This window comes from Bradysia coprophila, unplaced genomic scaffold (assembly GCF_014529535.1).
Source record: "Bradysia coprophila strain Holo2 unplaced genomic scaffold, BU_Bcop_v1 contig_151, whole genome shotgun sequence".
NCBI lineage: Eukaryota > Metazoa > Arthropoda > Insecta > Diptera > Sciaridae > Bradysia > Bradysia coprophila.
This window is the reverse complement of record NW_023503423.1, coordinates 7,223,965-7,240,134: the sequence shown is the minus strand read 5'-3', so window position 1 is coordinate 7,240,134 and position 16,170 is coordinate 7,223,965. Positions and strand designations below refer to the sequence as shown.

The following is a 16,170-nucleotide window of genomic DNA, read 5'->3' as shown; positions in this document are numbered from 1 at the left end:
GAATACAGACTTTACCTAAAAATAGTCCTATATCGCTTCGGATACCAACGGTATTTTGTTGTTGTGTTGACAAATGTTGAGGCCTGGTCGTGGGGACAGGTGATGAAAGTGAAAGTTTGAAAATTGAAAAGTGTCCAAAGTGTCCTATACAAAATAAAGACGATCCAATCAAGTGTGGCATGTTATGTAATGTAATGACCATTATGTACATGAAAACCACCCTTAGCGGACTATGACTAGGACTCACTTAATTCACCAAATGTAACGAATGACCTCGGGATTTGGTCTCGAAATGAATTTTTGGATTGAACATGAACACGGTATATATCAAGACGACGATTATCACGGTGTGCCTGAACCAAACACGGTGGGGCTGAACGAACTTTAAATAAACATGTCGACTTCTCTCTCGGTTCTTTTCATAGCTGAGTTAGGGGAGGCGTGTACTATCCAACGGCACATGTTGCAGGCGCAACCGCTGAACCGTTTCTGAGAACTAGGAATATCGTCGCCTGGCTCCGCGGAAGTTGCTGGACCAGTGTTTGAAACTGGAATCGGTAGAGGGACAAATTCTAAGAACAACCATGTAAAAATTATTGCTCTCGGTCATTTGGTCGCAGAGCAATAGAAGCGGAAAGTCGAAAATTCCACCTCTTCAAGGGGTGATGCCTCCTCGCCGAAGTTCTCGATCCAGCACTTTAATAGCGTTTCTAGACACGGTTAATGTGCTCTTTCGAATAACAATAAAAAAAAATTGAAAGTGGTTTCTTTTGGTACATTTTCAGAAAAGTCACTTTTTTGCTACCCTCGGTGAACTTGTTACAGTTAGCCTGAAGTCTAAGCTTTCCAATGATATCGAATATGCCATGTATGATTCTCAGCCAGAACTATTTATGATAAAGATTTTGCATCGAGGTCGGGCTACTAGCAAATTTAGGGTCATTGAAAACGAAATTTACAAATATTACAAATTATTGTCTTTGAGTTATGTCTCATCGACTTACGTAAGTTACCTGTCGTATAATATCAGCTCATTTTCCCATAACAAACATAAAAATAGAAATTTCGTTTTCAATGACCCTAAATTTGCTAGTAGCCCGACCTCGATGCAAAATCTTTATCATAAACAGTTCTTGCTGAGAATCATGTATGGCATATTTGGTATCATTGGAAACGGAGGACTTCAGGCTAACTTTTCGAAGGTATGTTGTGTTGAAATATTTCAACCGGCAAGGTATGGAAGCAGCAAAATCTCACCGAGGGTAGCAAAAAAGTGACTTTTCTGAAAATGTACCAAAAGAGACCACTTTCAAAAATTTTTTATTGCCATTCGAAAAAGCACACTGACCTTGTCTAGAAACGCTATTAAAGTGCTGGATCGAAAACTTCGTCGAGGAGGCATCACCCCTTGAAGAGGTGGAATTTTCGACTTTCAGCTTCTATTGCTCTGCAACCAAATGACCGAGAGCAATAATTTTTACATGGTTGTTCTTAGAATTTGTCCCTCTACCTTTAAAGTTCGTTCAGCCCCACCGTGCAAATTTAATCAAAAAATTTTGCATCTCGTATTTGGTATAGATTTGGTATAAAACCGGCTTCAAACATGTTCTGAACGTGAAAAAACATGAACAACGTCTACTTCAACGGCACTTATTTCGAAATCTATACATTTCCCGTTGGTGTCACCATAAAAAAAAATGTTTAATTTGTGTCTACAAACAATATTCAATCAACAGATTCCATATTTGAGTAGATTTACTTTCCTCACTTTCAGTACCTCGTAAAAATGTATGGAAATCGATGAAACAGCAAAGTTGTTTGTTATGACCTAAAAAAGTGAAATACGAAGAGAAATCAGACAAAAGTTTTTGATTAAATTTGGTTCAGACACACCGTGTTATAAGATTGATTAGTGAGAATTTAGATCATTTTGAGATGATTTGGAACATGTTTTTGGTAATGCTTGCGTATCGTGTTAAAGGAATACGTAAGTTGTTTCAGGAATTCACAGTGCTACCAGATGATGATCTCAAAATGATCTTATGAAAACTTCTGGAAGATCAATATCATTGTCACAAGCAATCCAAAAAAATCTTTTTTAGTAACCAAATCTGACCATCATCATCGTGGTCATTGTTTGAAACATAGTAATGTATTTAGTGCACTAAGAAACTTTCGAAAAATAGTTGTGAGTAGTACGGACATCTGTATGGTGTTCTTTCGCTTGATAACTGATATCACACCAGGGCCTATTTTCGAGAATTGAAATTCTCGAAAATGCTTGAACTTTCTTGAAATTCTCGAAATGAATTTTTACTTAAATTAGGAACTCTCAAGAATTGTAAGAATTTTGATTCTCGAAAATAAGCCCTACGTCACACTCTTACCATGCATACTTCAACTTCACTTGACTTCACGGTCCTCCTTTTATTAAACTGGGACATTTTTTCCACTTTCCACCTTTTTTAAGTGAGTTTTTCAAAGATATGTATAGAGAGGGAACAATACCAGCAACAGCAATATATGTTTCCAAGAATTTTATTATAAATGCAACTCAATGGAATAACAAAATAAGTCAACTAAGGCCTAATACTAACATCACTTTTTCATCTAGATTTCTCCAACATATTATGAAGCGCTGATGAAAAATGTGCGGAAACCTGGTACCTAACACGTTTTCTATCAGCGGTATGAAAAGTCGACTGAAGAATTAAAGGTCGTTTCATACCTAAAGTTAGGCAGCAAACTACCAATAATTTCCCAGTCATCGAGGTATATGATGCATTTGTGCGATGATTGCACTGCGTTCCTTCTACTTTAGGTACTACATGACGTCCTCAAAACGGCACTATAGTTTCTTGTTACTAGCATTTTTCTGACATAGAACTAAATTTTGAGATGACAATGTATCCTACGAATGCTGTCGCACTACAATCTTCAATCATTTCCGTTCGCCAACTGCACGGGATCATCCTTAGTCGATTTCAGTCTACATGATCGCACTACGCTAAAAATGAAAGCTGTCAAATATATAGCAGACAGCACGAAGAAGTACACAGCGTATACGGTGTACTGTTGAAATACGGTCAACGCTAATCCTTCGTCCGATATAACAGTTAGAGTCAGTATCGTTTGGAGTAGAACAGCGACAAATGTGTTTATGCCGAAAACCAAACCGAAACTGTCATCCTCCAAATGCTTGGCCACTTCGGCACTGCAACGTTATTTTGGGCTTTAATAAACCGAGACATTGAAGTCGAAATGGACATGCGACATACCTTGCCACAGTAATGGTGAATGAATACAGCACGCAAAATATCAAATAGCCAACGTAAGACACCACACGGTGCGGTGTTGATGAAGCTAATAAAATGGCGCTGCCCTCACATGCTGCTAAGAACATTAATGCAAAAAGGGATCGTCTTTGATTGAGCTTAGTTGAATGAAGATAACCAGCCAGTAGTGCTACTCCGGCACCCAACAATGTGATCACTGCTTCGACGGCACCATTCCAAATGACCTAGTAAATGAATGATTAGTTGTATTTGAGATAAAGAACACGTTTGCGATCGTTACAGAAACGTTCATGAGTTGTGAACAGGCATGCATAACCAGTGTGACTCATCTCATTAATTCTGTTCAAATAAAAAAGGCTTTGCCTCATCAAACATCAATCAAAGAGCATTTAAAGGCGTGAAATGAACCACGACTGTGTGCAATGATTACAGACTCGTCTGATCGTTTCTTATCTTATCTTTCAGTCGCGTATTAATATGACAACTAATTAATTAGCTACAATGACTGCCATAAAAAACTCTTTTTTTTGGTGTCGAAAATTGACTCACCTCTTGACTGTTATCTATTTCTGTCCACAACACTTGAATGTACGAAATCACTTGCAAATAGCCACACATCGCCGCACTATACCAAAGACTCCAGACCAATATGTTCACGTTGCTATATGCACATCGAAAGTGTGTCCAAAGCAGCCGGAAAGCTTCACGAAATCGATTTTTGTTCGCATTTCGCTTCTCCACATCCGCACTGTCGTTCATCAAATCATCGTTGGAATTAGCGTTTCGATGAAAATAGAGGCTCGTCTTGACTTTCGGCAAAAACACAGCCCACACAGCCGATGCAATCTGAGCGCCGAATGTTATGAAGTTTAACTGACGATAATCCATGGCCTCGGTGGTAACGAGTATTTGACCCAATGAGCTGGCCACAAATTTTCCGGTTAATATGGCGGCCCGTGTGTGCGATGTCACTTTGAGATAGTGTTGTTTCTCAACTTTGGCATAGATGTACGTGTAATAGGCAACCTCTGTCGCCATGTATGTTCCATAAAATATTTGAGTAATTTGAAGTTCCCGTAACGTTTTCGTCCATATCAGTATTGCCCAGACAATAATGCCAGAAATGCCACTCAGGATTATCAGCGGTTTGTATCTGAGGATTTAGGAATTTCAATTAGATTACACAATCAACAAAACGCATTATCTACGGTCTTAGTGATTGGACTTTCCGTAGCTCAGCGAATTCGTCTTATTGCCGTTATAAGCATTGTTCGAATTAAATGAGGAATTATGCGAACAGACGGTTGTCACGTAATATGAGAATTATTGTGACACACTGCCAGTATCAGTTTATTTACACAGAATGTTTATTGATCTGCATTAGGGATTTAGGAACATGTTTGCTAAGAAATTGAGGACAGGCAAATCTTTAAAGTAGATTTTTAATACGAAAATTTATTACAGTACGTCAGTATTCAGTCTGTTAAATCAGACTGAATACTGACGTAAGTGCATCAGCTGAGAAACAGCTGAATCGAATTCATGTTTAAGTTTCACTGACGTCCACTGTATTTTCGAGAAATAATATTTTCGAAATTTTTTGAGCATTTTCAAGAACAGTCCTAGCATCCGGCTTGGAATACAAACTTTCTACTAGAATAGGAAACGTCCAAGCAAGTTTGGTATAGAAAGCTAAATGGCTATATCGTACAACTAAGCCTCAAGTTATTTTCCTGGAACTCTGAAGTATTTCCGACACAGATTTTTCTATCAAAGGTTCATACTGATCGAAATTCTAGCTTTACAAATGGAAGGAAGCGAGTCCATTTTCAAATTTTGATGTATTTAATGTTGTAAATTAGCTTAGAAAACGCTTAAAATTGAAAAATATTTTTTAGACTTGATCTTTTTTATAAAATAATCTGTGAAGCCTGGAGATTAGATTACCATGTTGACTCAACTTTTTATGTACACTGAGCCCACCGTAAAAAATCGATATATGTGACATGGACCGAAAACGACGAAATTTTCGAAAATCGATCTGGCGGCAGCACAAAATCAAAGTTTGAAATTTTTTTTTCTTCCATAAAATGATCAGATGGACCAGCTGAGTGGATTTCCGGCTGAGCCTTAAAAGAACTAACACATTTTGTAAAAACCGCTACACCCTAATCGACAGTTATACTGCCTTTTTCATTGTAATTCGACATTGATCACAGGCCAAACAATGAAAAACGCAGCATAATTGTCGATCCCATCAACGCAAAATTGTTCGTGTGCTTTCGGCCTAAGGTTAACACGAATTTTATTTTGTGGCCCTCGGTCACTGGTGCCTAAATGTTTTATCGGAATTGCTAATAAGATCGTCCCTTCCGAAAAATGGCACACATTAGGGAAAAGATGGTTTGCTTACTTTAGGAAGTCCGTAATCAAGAAAACAACCACCAGTTGCGCGGCATATGAATAAGTGCCAATGGGGAAGACATAACGATTCACCTGAATGTAAAAGAAACATTTCAAATTATTATCTGAACCGTGATGGAAATGTAAGCGATCGTACCATTTCACTCGTTATATTCCTCCATGGATAGATCATATAATCCGTGACAAACGGTTCCGACGGCCGAATTTCCCGAAGGAATCCAAAAAAGCATAGCATCAACGATATTTTTATCCAACTCAGCATTGTATCGTGTGAAATGTCAGCTAATCAGCGAATACGTGAGACGACTGTTGGCTGAGGTGTGTTCGAATTACCGGTGCCACGATGAATTACAATTTGAGTTTCGGTTTGCAATTACTTATGAATTTTATGTACATTCCATTATACCATGATCGGCTGACAATTGCAATGATGGATGCGAGTACAGATAAATGGTAAATATACTTCCACCACAGCGATTTTATCACGAAATTAAATTCCAGCAAAATATTTTTGTCTTTTACTTGACCTTTAGGTAATTAAGATCGACAATCAATAAACGTTTCGATTGAGAGTCTTCAATGAACGGCGCGAATGTGTTGTGTAACATCATTTTGTTGAGTTTGTTTTTGTTAGTTTTTTAATGAACTGAATTGAATTTGAAAATCAGCTGAGATTGTATGCATTCAAGACGGAACGCCATCTGGCGGAATGTTTTCGAGACGATGTAAGTTTACATGATTTACAGCTTGTCAAAAAAAAATTGCGTGTGTGATGAGTGTTAAAATTGCACCTCTTCAATCTTACTCTTAAAGTCTTGTTTCGCGTTAAATTGCTCATCACCGTCATCGTTTGTGAATGTTAACAATATCTCGTCGACAATTATAATCCACACTTTAATGTACTACCAACGTCAACTGACCGAATTCAATCTGTAAAACCAGCTACAGCAACTGAAAATCGGAGGTGTGTGTACAACTGGAACAACAACAATATGTGATTATGGCTTGTATCTTAAAACATTTTGCCGAGACAACAATAAAAATACCGCACTATCATCTCGTCGACGGTACAACATTTTATGATATTCATGTGACCGTTGGAAAGATCAATTGGACGGTACAGCACCGTTTCAAGGAGTTCGACGAACTGAATGAAAAATTGGTAACGGGGCACAGTATCAGCTCAGATTTGATGCCACCGAAGAAGGTGAGTTGGAACATCCGATGGAACAGAGACTATTCGAGATCCATTGACTCTTGGTTTTTAAAAGATTTCGTGGTCAGCGTGAACTGTTTCATTTTTAGTTTGGAATTCACTAAAACTGTCGTCAACAACATGAGTATCGACTTTCTCAAGAAACGGCGCGTCTTAGACCAAAAGGCGAGGAGTCCACGCGTCTTCAGGAACTCACCACTTCTTCAGGAAGATGTCGTTTTTCCTCGCCATCTCTTGATTTTTTGTAAAAGGAATATTCCTTTCACAGAATGTTAAGAAACGATCACTTCCCAAAGAAGCAAAAGCTTCGACTCAGGGCCGTAGCTAGAGGAAAATTTCAGGGTGGGCAATGCCCAATTGAACTTTCGCATTAGACTTCAAAGTTTGACTACTCACCTTTCGGTCAGTGACTCGCCTTTTCTTCAGAAAGTTGTCGATACTCATGTCGTAGTATTTTCAGGACAATAGCAGAAATTGTCCGGCCTGTAAGCTGTCTCTAACCTAAACAAAATTCGATCTCAGGTACTCGGTAATCGTAACCCAGAGTTTCTAGTGCAACGTCAAAAATTGCTGGAAATCTATCTGCAAAAAGTGCTCATCTTCTTTCGCTACACAATGTGCCGCGAATTTGTGGAATTTTTGGACTTCAACAAATATGACATCATTTACCTGCTGCAAGACATCAGCAACAATTTCTACCAACAAGGCGAAACCATTTTGGCTGCATCAAAGGTACACGAATTTACGACGTTGGATCTGTACTCAATTACCGAGCGACTGAAACTGCCGTGTCCAAGTTCGGATAGCGTGCGGAAAAATTTCGATTTTTCCCATGTGCTGGACTTTTGCTCACAATTACAAAGTTTGGTAGTTCGTCCACGGAAGGTGAGGTGATGAAAGTAATGCTTGCAAATCGTTTGGTTTGAATCTTTTGTTTGAAGGGTCAACAGCAGCCGGAAGCAGTACCGAAAATCGAACTGAACACATCGATCGGTACGAGCAATATCATACCGGGAAATCTCAAATTTGACTTGAATGCGTTTAGGTCGCTGAAATCGTTCAAGATGTACGGTATACGTACCGAAAATATTTACGATGCAGGTCAGTGTTCGACGTTTTATGCTCTGCGGCGTAATTTGCAGTCGATTAAACGAAGAAAATTTTCTTTCCGCAGGCGTTTTGCGACAAACCATTTCTCATTTGTCTGTACATAGCACGTCAACCACTCAAATTAATCAAATTCTACTCTGTGATTGCATCCACAAAGACGACAACATTGACACAACGAAAAGTTGGACAGAACTGAAATCGGCCAATTTTTCGTCGAATTGTATCCAGTCGATTGACCCCAGCATCAAATTGCTCCCGAAACTGAAAACATTGATACTCGACCGAAATCACATCACAGCCATATCCAACTTGAGTCATCTTCCATACCTGAGTTCGTTAAGCCTATGTGAAAATTTCATTACCGAATGCATCGACTGCCACTTGGAGTTGGGCAATCTGAAAACGTTAAAATTGTCGCAAAATCGATTGACCTCGCTGAGTGGATTCCGGAAAATGTATTCGTTGGTGACGTTGGATGTTAGCTGTAATCTGATCGCCGACATTGAGGAAATTAACCATGTGGCTGGTTTACCATGTCTAGAAGAATTAATTTTGACAGCGAATCCCGTTGCCGGTATAGTGGGTGAGTACGTAGATCTTGATGTAGTTAAGTTGGACGAAAATTAGCCTAGTGGCCGGTAGTGATTACGGACCCAACATTATGGACATTTTCTAAAAAGAGAATTGTTTGACTCATTTTACCAGTAAAAGTCTTGTATCACCCAACGCTCCTAAAGGAAAAGTGATTATAGTTGACAGCTAGCTACCAGTAAGAGTACTAGAGTCAATGAAATGGTTTTTAACAGTGTTTTACTGTTGTGTGACTATCTGTCAAGTTTCAGGACTCATGCTTGAAGTGCTTTAATTACCCCAAAATGTGAGCGTTCAATGGTACGAATTGATTACACATTCTGACCTCTTCCATCATCAACAAAACCATATTGTGTGAACGTGTGTTCACTGAATTGTATACTTTCAGATTATCGTCAACGCGTTCTATCGAGATTTGGTGATCGATGTACGGAACTATACCTGGACAATGAAAAAGCTGAGGGTACCGAAATTGATATGGCCTTGGTGTTGGCTGCTTTAAGACAATCGGAAGCGAAACCACCATTGCTACAAACCAGTTTTGTTACGGAGAGGTAGCAATTAATTCCAATTTTATTGTTTGTTGTTTTCACATGATGTGCACTTTTGAAGTTATACAAGTTGTAGTGTGCTGTTATATATACATCGTTTGAATATAATATATATTTATCTAAAGTGATAATTATTTTACGCTGATGGTCTTTTGATTGGGAATGTGACGATGAACAAGTATCTGGACAAAGGATCTTCCAAATTTTCTTTCTTAAACGAATCGGAACAGAGTTGCTGAAAGGGACTTTTCTTGTATGACTTAATCTCAATATCCCCAATCCCCATACACGAAAGACCTGGACGAGTGAGGTCCTAACTGAGGAAGCAGAGACCAAATTTTTGTTCTTAGTTCTCGACAAATCTAAGTCTTCTACAGCTATGACGAAGTCGTAGAATCATTGTATTGAGTCTGGGTTTGGTTGTACTTATGAAAATATGATTGAAAATATCAACAAAATCGCGAACAAAACAAGAAACAAAAAAATTAAAAATGTGTTCGTTCATCGTTCTTCTCGTTGAGTAAGTGTCACCGTTTTACTTTTCAAACACACCCAGAAACCTGCATTTACCAGTTGTTACAATATAAAAGATTGTCATACTCAAGCTTGGACCACTACCTCGACCACTACCAACGCACTTCAAGCATGAGAAGTGCGTTGCCACTACTGGTAATTGGTACCATAATTCAATAGCACTGTCAGAACATAGGTATGTCGTTACAACATTGTTGTTGACTAGACACTTGTTAGATCAGTAATCAGATCAACGCAATTAAGTGATTAAGTGATTAAGTGAAAAAGTGGATTATATTGTTGTTAAACTGTGTGATTACGATTACTATTAGGTGTTCAGCTTTATTGTGCATACCTTTTTTATATTTGAACAAATGAATTGAAAACGTTTCTCAAAGGTTCTAACGTATTGATATTTAAGAGTGATATCGCCAAAACTTGAACCAATTTTGGTGAAAATAAATACAATGGTTCGGCGATCCAGGCAAGCTATAACTCGTTTGAATCGTCTTTCAATTCTAAGAAATAGGGATCTTTTAGTTTTTCTGTTAATTTCCCATTTTCGGAGTGAACACGTGAAAAGTCATAGCATGTCAAGGGGTGGTGAAAACAGTTTTTTTGTGATAGCTCAAGATAGAAATGTTTCTAAAAGTTGAAAATTTGTAGGAATATAGGCCTTGGGCAGACCTACATAAAGAGTATAATCATCGGTATGGGCCGCCACCCGTTCTAGACCTATGACTCAAAATATGGTGAATGTTTGGACAGTCCTACTGGCTTGCAACAGAATTTATCCGCGGAACTGACTATAGGGTGTTGTAGCTGGACTTACCCTCTTTCATTCCACATATAAAAAACCCCAGATAAATTCTGTTGCAAGCCATAAAGTTAGTTGAAGTAAAATGTCGCTCCAGGAGACCCATATTTTTCAGTGTTTTCAACTTGTTTTTGGTCTTCAAACAGGCTGGAGCGATGGGAATGAAATAAACTAAATCAAAATTACATGCTCAGCTCGAAATTGTCCTGATTGTCTCCTACTTCGTAGTAGGTGGAAAACCTCATTTCTTTGACTTCACAAAATTAACAGAAACTCATTGGCTTGCTACGAATATAGGTTGATTGTAAAGTAGAGACTAACTAACTTTATGGCTTGCAACAGAATTTATCTGGGGTTTTTTATATGTGGAATGAAAGAGGGTAAGTCCAGCTACAACACCCTATAGCCAGTTCCGCGGATAAATTCTGTTGCAAGCCAGTAGGACTGTCCAAACATTGACCATATTTTGAGTCATAAGTCTAGAACCGGTGGCGGCCCATACCGATGATTATACTCTTTATGAAGGTCTGCGAAAGGCCTATATTCCTACAAATTTTCAACTTTTAGAAACATTTCTATCTTGAGCTATCACAAAAAAACTGTTTTCACCACCCCTTGACATGCTATGACTTTTCACGTGTTCACTCCGAAAATGGGAAATTAACAGAAAAACTAAAAGATCCCTATTTCTTAGAATTGAAAGACGATTCAAACGAGCTATAGCTTGCCTGGATCGCCGAACCATTGTTTTCAAATTGGTTCAAGTTTTGGCGATATCACTCTTAAGGATTCTAAAAAAATGAGTTTCCCCTATCAGAGATTTTGATACATGCCATGCAAACTTTTTGCACATGACACCCATATATTGACTCGTGTAACAGTCGAAACATAACAGACGGTGACGCTACTGTATATGATTCATTCTAATATTAGACAGTTTGCGCAAATGACGTATAAATTATAAATAGCGATATTACAACTCCGTACCACGGCACCACCAAGTGAGTCAGGTCCCTTGACTGATTAACTTATCAAAAGTCGTTGAAACATTCTCTCGTTTTAATTTAAAAACTCCATTCTCTAAATTACGACCAAACACGCTGGGGTTTCAAACCACCGTGACAAGAAAAAATAAAACCGAAACATTCAAAAATAATTGACTCTTCGAGGTCTCTTGTAAAACAGATCATCTATGCATTGTGTCTACTGATGACCCAATCTATTTATATTATTTATTATTTATTTATTTATATTAATTGGTTTATAAAAATACCGCCTATTGCAGGTAATAAAGAATCGGAATATTGCATTCTTCGCGAGATTCTTCGTCGATTATAATAACGTTTTTGAAAATCGGCTTAGAACCACAAAAGTTATCATTCATTAAATATTTAGGGAAAAATTCTTCCGGGAATAAACACCCAGAACATTAGATCTGTAAATCAGACCTCATTTAATTTGATTCTTCTATGAAGAAAACAAAAATTTTGAAAATCTGTTCAGCACTACCAGCACTACCCAAATCCATTAGGGAAATAACTATTACATGCTTAACACTCTGCCGTTTTAATCGATCCACATCGTTTTCTACGCTTTAAGCAGGAGAAACTTAAAGAGAGTTGAAGGATTGCATTCAATCGTATGTAATGGAAGAAAGGGAAAGAGAGGCGCTACTGTAATGCATGTGGAACGAACGACAAGATTCAAATAAACAAAAATCAAGAAAAGAAAAGAACTTTTTCGTAGTTTATGAAAGTTAGGGGAATCACCGAAAACTCCTGAAATGATAGCAGATTTACCTTTGACCGTTTAATTATGAAAAATTCAAAAATTTTGTTTTTTTGTTTTTTATATTTAAGGTAAATGATGGAGAGTTGACCTAAATTGACAAGACCAAACTTTGAACTTGAATTTCTCATCGATTTTGGAACTATGTTAACTGGAACCACTTTTATTTTAAAGATTTATCTTTTGTTTACTTAATTAACATAAATTTTTATTAATTATTGAAGATTTCGTTTAACAAAGTTAATTAATTTATAAAAATTCAGAGTTAACCTACGTGAACCGTGAGTTGTCCGATTTCATATAAATTCAAAAAATCGTGAATTGTCCTATATACAAACGTCATAAAACAACTCGCGGTTTATTGGATGGTGAGTTGACAGATCATTTTTTCTTTATACAAATTTACACCTACAACTTAAGATCACTTTTCCACTAGGTCAACTCTCCATCATTTACCTTATAAAATAGGCCCTGCAAAAGCCCCACTTTACGCTCTACGTGCATACTGTGCATCTCCCCCTTAACAAGTTTTTAAGAATCAATAAGATGTTAATGAAATAAAATTATAAGTTCGTAGTAATATAGTTGCCACTCTCAAGTAACCATTGACTGATTTCGTAGCAGCTGCGATAATTCGATTGAAGATTTAACAAGTATTTATCTAACTGACCCTGCGCCTGCATCCCAAAACTATGGTTGTTCGAATTTAATTGTGTGTTTGGATGATTAATTCATTGTTTGGACACAGTTCGGGCGCAGAATATTTGGAAACAAAACGTAAATAGTTATAATTGACTGTTGAATAGTTGAAAATGCACTCACAACTGTGTTTTTTCTGTAGTCTAAAACTCTAGTGGATTCTAGTGTCAGTGATATGATGATCAATTTATTTAGCGTATGGTTTAGCGTCTAAAAATCGTATAATTCAAAGGAACAATGATGGTCAAAAAATGTCTATTCTCATACGATTGTCATAAGAGATGATAAGAATTTTCGTACATCTGTTCTTTTCAACATTCAGTCATGAGTGTACTGATAGTGTTGCTTAAAAAAATTGCAAAATTTTAATTAGCGATCTTTCGGTTATGCAACGACGCCTATAAGTTCTAGATATATGTTTCACAGACTTACACATTCAATATTTCCTTGTCGTAAGCAAATGTGTAAACATTTATTGCATCTACACAATAAATTCTAAACTGGTTTATCGCGATTTCATTCATTGTTGACGATAGAAGGTCGCTATGTAAATAAATTTTTTATTATTTATCGGTGAACTGGAAAAGTCATCGGTAGCCTCTGTGACTGATATAATAAAACTTAATAAGTTATTGATCACAAAGGTCAAGTTTAAGAGTTAGTTTTTGTGATTTCAAGAATCTGTAGTTCTACTCATTTAAATTTTACAGACGTCTTTGAAGTGACTAGCCATAGAATCTGAAGATACTTCGCGCGTAATCTAATTTTTTTTTTGGTTTTCACAACATTCTTATTTTCATTTGAACTTCTTAAAAACGTAAAATTTGAAAATCTCTACTCTCTCGGGTCCTCCTATTACTACTACTTTCCAAACTCGCCAAAAACGTAGGCTAGATATTTGTATGTACACCAATCCATCGTATTTGTGTTGCAACGCACGAGTGTGTTACGTCGTTGCGGCCACCAAATGCCCAACTACCCAAATTATGAAGCTTGAGTGAACTTTGCGCATTGGCGCAACGGTAGAATGTTACCTTATGCCGACTTTGAATTCCATTAACTTGTTGAACGCAGTTTCATCCAAGTTTCCAGGGCTTAGCAACTGCTCATAGAAATATTATTTGCATGACGGTTCGATAATTATTTAGAGATAATTGTGGTTTCGCTTCAGCTCACTTACTTCTCTTAGCTTTAAGTCACATAAATTTTCTTTGAAAAAATGAAATTAAATCTGAATTTTTACTCCAGCTGCGTTTTTACGAACTTGTCAACGAAAATCACCGGACGAAGTATTCGTACCATGCTCAACAGAAACCATACAAAGTCTCTTCCAAAATTTGTCAACAGGTTAGCTAGCTCCTATCAAAGGCTTTTACAGGCAGATTTTGAATCTAAATATGATCAATAATTGATTTACAGGCTTCGACGGTTTGGATATCAAGATTGATCCAATAAAATTGAGAGAAATAAAAATATTTTCCAGCGATGGGCCAGTAAGCTTGAACACATCCTTGTCCAACGGTGTGGTTAAAGGACTATCGAATTCTATAGTTGTACGGAGCTAGTAGGTTTTGTTTGCGTTTGTTGGGTTTTTAGAGATGGATCGATTTAAATCTCGAATTCACTTAATTTTAGCATCAATCCAGTCGATTATAGCTGGGATTCAAATATTCGCATTCCGAAGTTAAGACTCGAAGGAAATTATGAAATGGGCGGTCGTATTTTGTTGCTACCGCTACAGGGACGTGGAAAATGTTGGATTGAACCACGTAAGTCTATTCTACTTTTACGCACTTCAACATTCTAGATGATTTCTTTCATTGATGGTCTTGCGTTAGAAAGACAGAGAAGTCGGATATTACCATCAGGTGATTAACTTAAAATTTTGTAGAGAACCTCGACATCAAGATCCACGCTGACGCTAAAGTATACGAAAAATTTGGACACCTATTCTACAACATAACCAAAGCACAAATCGACTTTACTATGAGCGGATTGAGATTGCAATTGGATAACCTATTCAACGGCATTAAACTGTTGGGTGAGTAACTTTTCCATTGTTCGACGGTAGAAGATTTCCAAGAACTATTTCACTCAACAGCACTACTAGTTTTGTCTTTACTCTTCCCGAAGCAGATTCTTTGCTGACACGATTCTTCCCTTTTTTTATACCGAGAGACAGATTTTAAGTCGAACATGATTTGTCGATCGAATTTGTAATCTCTCACGGCAATGAAAATTTCTTTTATTTTCAGAGGATAGCACAAACGCATTTTTGAACGAGAATTGGAGACCAGTTTCCGATGCGTTTAAACCACTTATCAAGAAGACTATTGAGGATATTGTCATAGAAGTAATAAACAAAATTTTCAATTTTGTGCCAGCAGAATATCTTGTATCCGACATTCCTCATCCATCCGAGTTGTACAAAGAGTCAAAAAAGGATAATTAAATTCTCTCAATAGCATCGATAGTGAATGTATTCTTTGATTGAAGAAAAAAGAAACTAATTTTAAAGAACATCGTCAAGAGATCCACCTCCAATACAATACACACGAACCAAATGACGATTGACACCGCGGTCAACTGTACATTGTTTGTAACCCATTCAGTGCAATTGATTGGCGAGCTAATTCGAACGTTATGTATCACGATGCTATTCAGTTTCTGCGCAGAGAAGACTTTCGAATTCAATAATTTATTGGAGGAGGATCTTTTTAGTGTATACGCCTCGTTTCATTTTCCTTATGCGTACGAAACGCCAACATTAAATAAGAATTGCACAAATTGATAAAAATCCACACTACCAACCTGTTGCTAGTATTGGATTATCTTTTTGAGTACATTATCGTCGTAAATTCTGCCTGATTCGAAAAACGTCAACTTTTCTTAGTAGGTCGCTTTTAATGTCGAATGAACGACTGTTTTGCACTAGTGCGTTAAAGTGATTCTTTCAAATATTTAATCTGTTCTTTTTGCCGATTTTGGACATGGATGGACATAGTTATTTACGTATGTGTCTTGGACGATTGATTTTAAGCGAGTAATTTACCCTAAGAGTAATTATACCTAGAGAGGAAATTTCAAACAAAATTACGTAAAATATGTGGTCCCAACATGAAATACGAAATGTTTATTGGGATGTGTGTTTGCCCTCTTAATTAA

At 37.2% G+C, this 16,170-nt stretch overlaps 3 protein-coding genes across 5 annotated transcripts; 2 read left to right on the top strand and 1 right to left on the bottom strand.

Annotated features, from left to right (window-relative positions):
* Positions 1 to 2,526: 2,526 nt before the first annotated feature.
* On the bottom strand, positions 2,527 to 6,389 carry LOC119074749 (thiamine transporter 1-like). Of its 2 annotated transcripts, XM_037181015.1 has the most exons (6): positions 6,127 to 6,389; positions 5,857 to 6,033; positions 5,710 to 5,792; positions 3,846 to 4,449; positions 3,279 to 3,520; positions 2,527 to 3,214 (listed from the first exon to the last, which is right to left on the bottom strand). In XM_037181015.1, exons 2-6 carry the CDS (start codon positions 5,980 to 5,982, stop codon positions 2,938 to 2,940), a joined length of 1,332 nt encoding a protein of 443 aa, XP_037036910.1. In that variant the 5' UTR covers positions 5,983 to 6,033; positions 6,127 to 6,389; the 3' UTR covers positions 2,527 to 2,937. The 2 variants fall into 2 exon arrangements, with proteins under 2 accessions (XP_037036910.1, XP_037036909.1); XM_037181014.1 differs by having other exon boundaries at positions 5,857 to 6,389.
* Positions 6,390 to 6,447: 58 nt separating this feature from the next.
* Positions 6,448 to 9,327, top strand: LOC119074748 (nischarin). 2 transcript variants are annotated; one of them, XM_037181012.1, is made up of 5 exons: positions 6,448 to 6,927; positions 7,459 to 7,821; positions 7,887 to 8,037; positions 8,111 to 8,629; positions 9,026 to 9,327. In XM_037181012.1, the coding sequence occupies exons 1-5, from the start codon at positions 6,721 to 6,723 to the stop codon at positions 9,193 to 9,195; spliced, it is 1,410 nt and encodes a 469-aa protein (XP_037036907.1). In that variant the 5' UTR covers positions 6,448 to 6,720; the 3' UTR covers positions 9,196 to 9,327. The 2 variants fall into 2 exon arrangements, with proteins under 2 accessions (XP_037036907.1, XP_037036906.1); XM_037181011.1 differs by having other exon boundaries at positions 6,450 to 6,927; positions 7,878 to 8,037.
* Positions 9,328 to 12,865: 3,538 nt separating this feature from the next.
* On the top strand, positions 12,866 to 15,525 carry LOC119074747 (protein takeout-like). The gene is made up of 6 exons (XM_037181010.1): positions 12,866 to 13,083; positions 14,254 to 14,352; positions 14,425 to 14,569; positions 14,641 to 14,774; positions 14,897 to 15,046; positions 15,261 to 15,525. The coding sequence occupies exons 1-6, from the start codon at positions 13,029 to 13,031 to the stop codon at positions 15,455 to 15,457; spliced, it is 780 nt and encodes a 259-aa protein (XP_037036905.1). The 5' UTR covers positions 12,866 to 13,028; the 3' UTR covers positions 15,458 to 15,525.
* Positions 15,526 to 16,170: the final 645 nt, after the last annotated feature.

Coding starts and splice junctions, on each gene's coding strand:
- LOC119074748 (XM_037181011.1), top strand. CDS start 6,721: ATGGCTTGTATCTTAAAACATTTTGCCGAGACAACAATAAAAATACCG. Junction 6,928..7,458: donor ATTTGATGCCACCGAAGAAG/GTGAGTTGGAAC, acceptor ATTCGATCTCAG/GTACTCGGTAATCGTAACCC. Junction 8,630..9,025: donor TCCCGTTGCCGGTATAGTGG/GTGAGTACGTAG, acceptor GTATACTTTCAG/ATTATCGTCAACGCGTTCTA.
- LOC119074747 (XM_037181010.1), top strand. CDS start 13,029: ATGATTAATTCATTGTTTGGACACAGTTCGGGCGCAGAATATTTGGAA. Junction 14,353..14,424: donor CTTCCAAAATTTGTCAACAG/GTTAGCTAGCTC, acceptor ATTGATTTACAG/GCTTCGACGGTTTGGATATC. Junction 14,570..14,640: donor TCTATAGTTGTACGGAGCTA/GTAGGTTTTGTT, acceptor ACTTAATTTTAG/CATCAATCCAGTCGATTATA.
- LOC119074749 (XM_037181014.1), bottom strand. CDS start 5,982: ATGCTGAGTTGGATAAAAATATCGTTGATGCTATGCTTTTTTGGATTC. Junction 5,793..5,856: donor GGAATATAACGAGTGAAATG/GTACGATCGCTT, acceptor TTTTACATTCAG/GTGAATCGTTATGTCTTCCC. Junction 4,450..5,709: donor TTGATTACGGACTTCCTAAA/GTAAGCAAACCA, acceptor CTAAATCCTCAG/ATACAAACCGCTGATAATCC.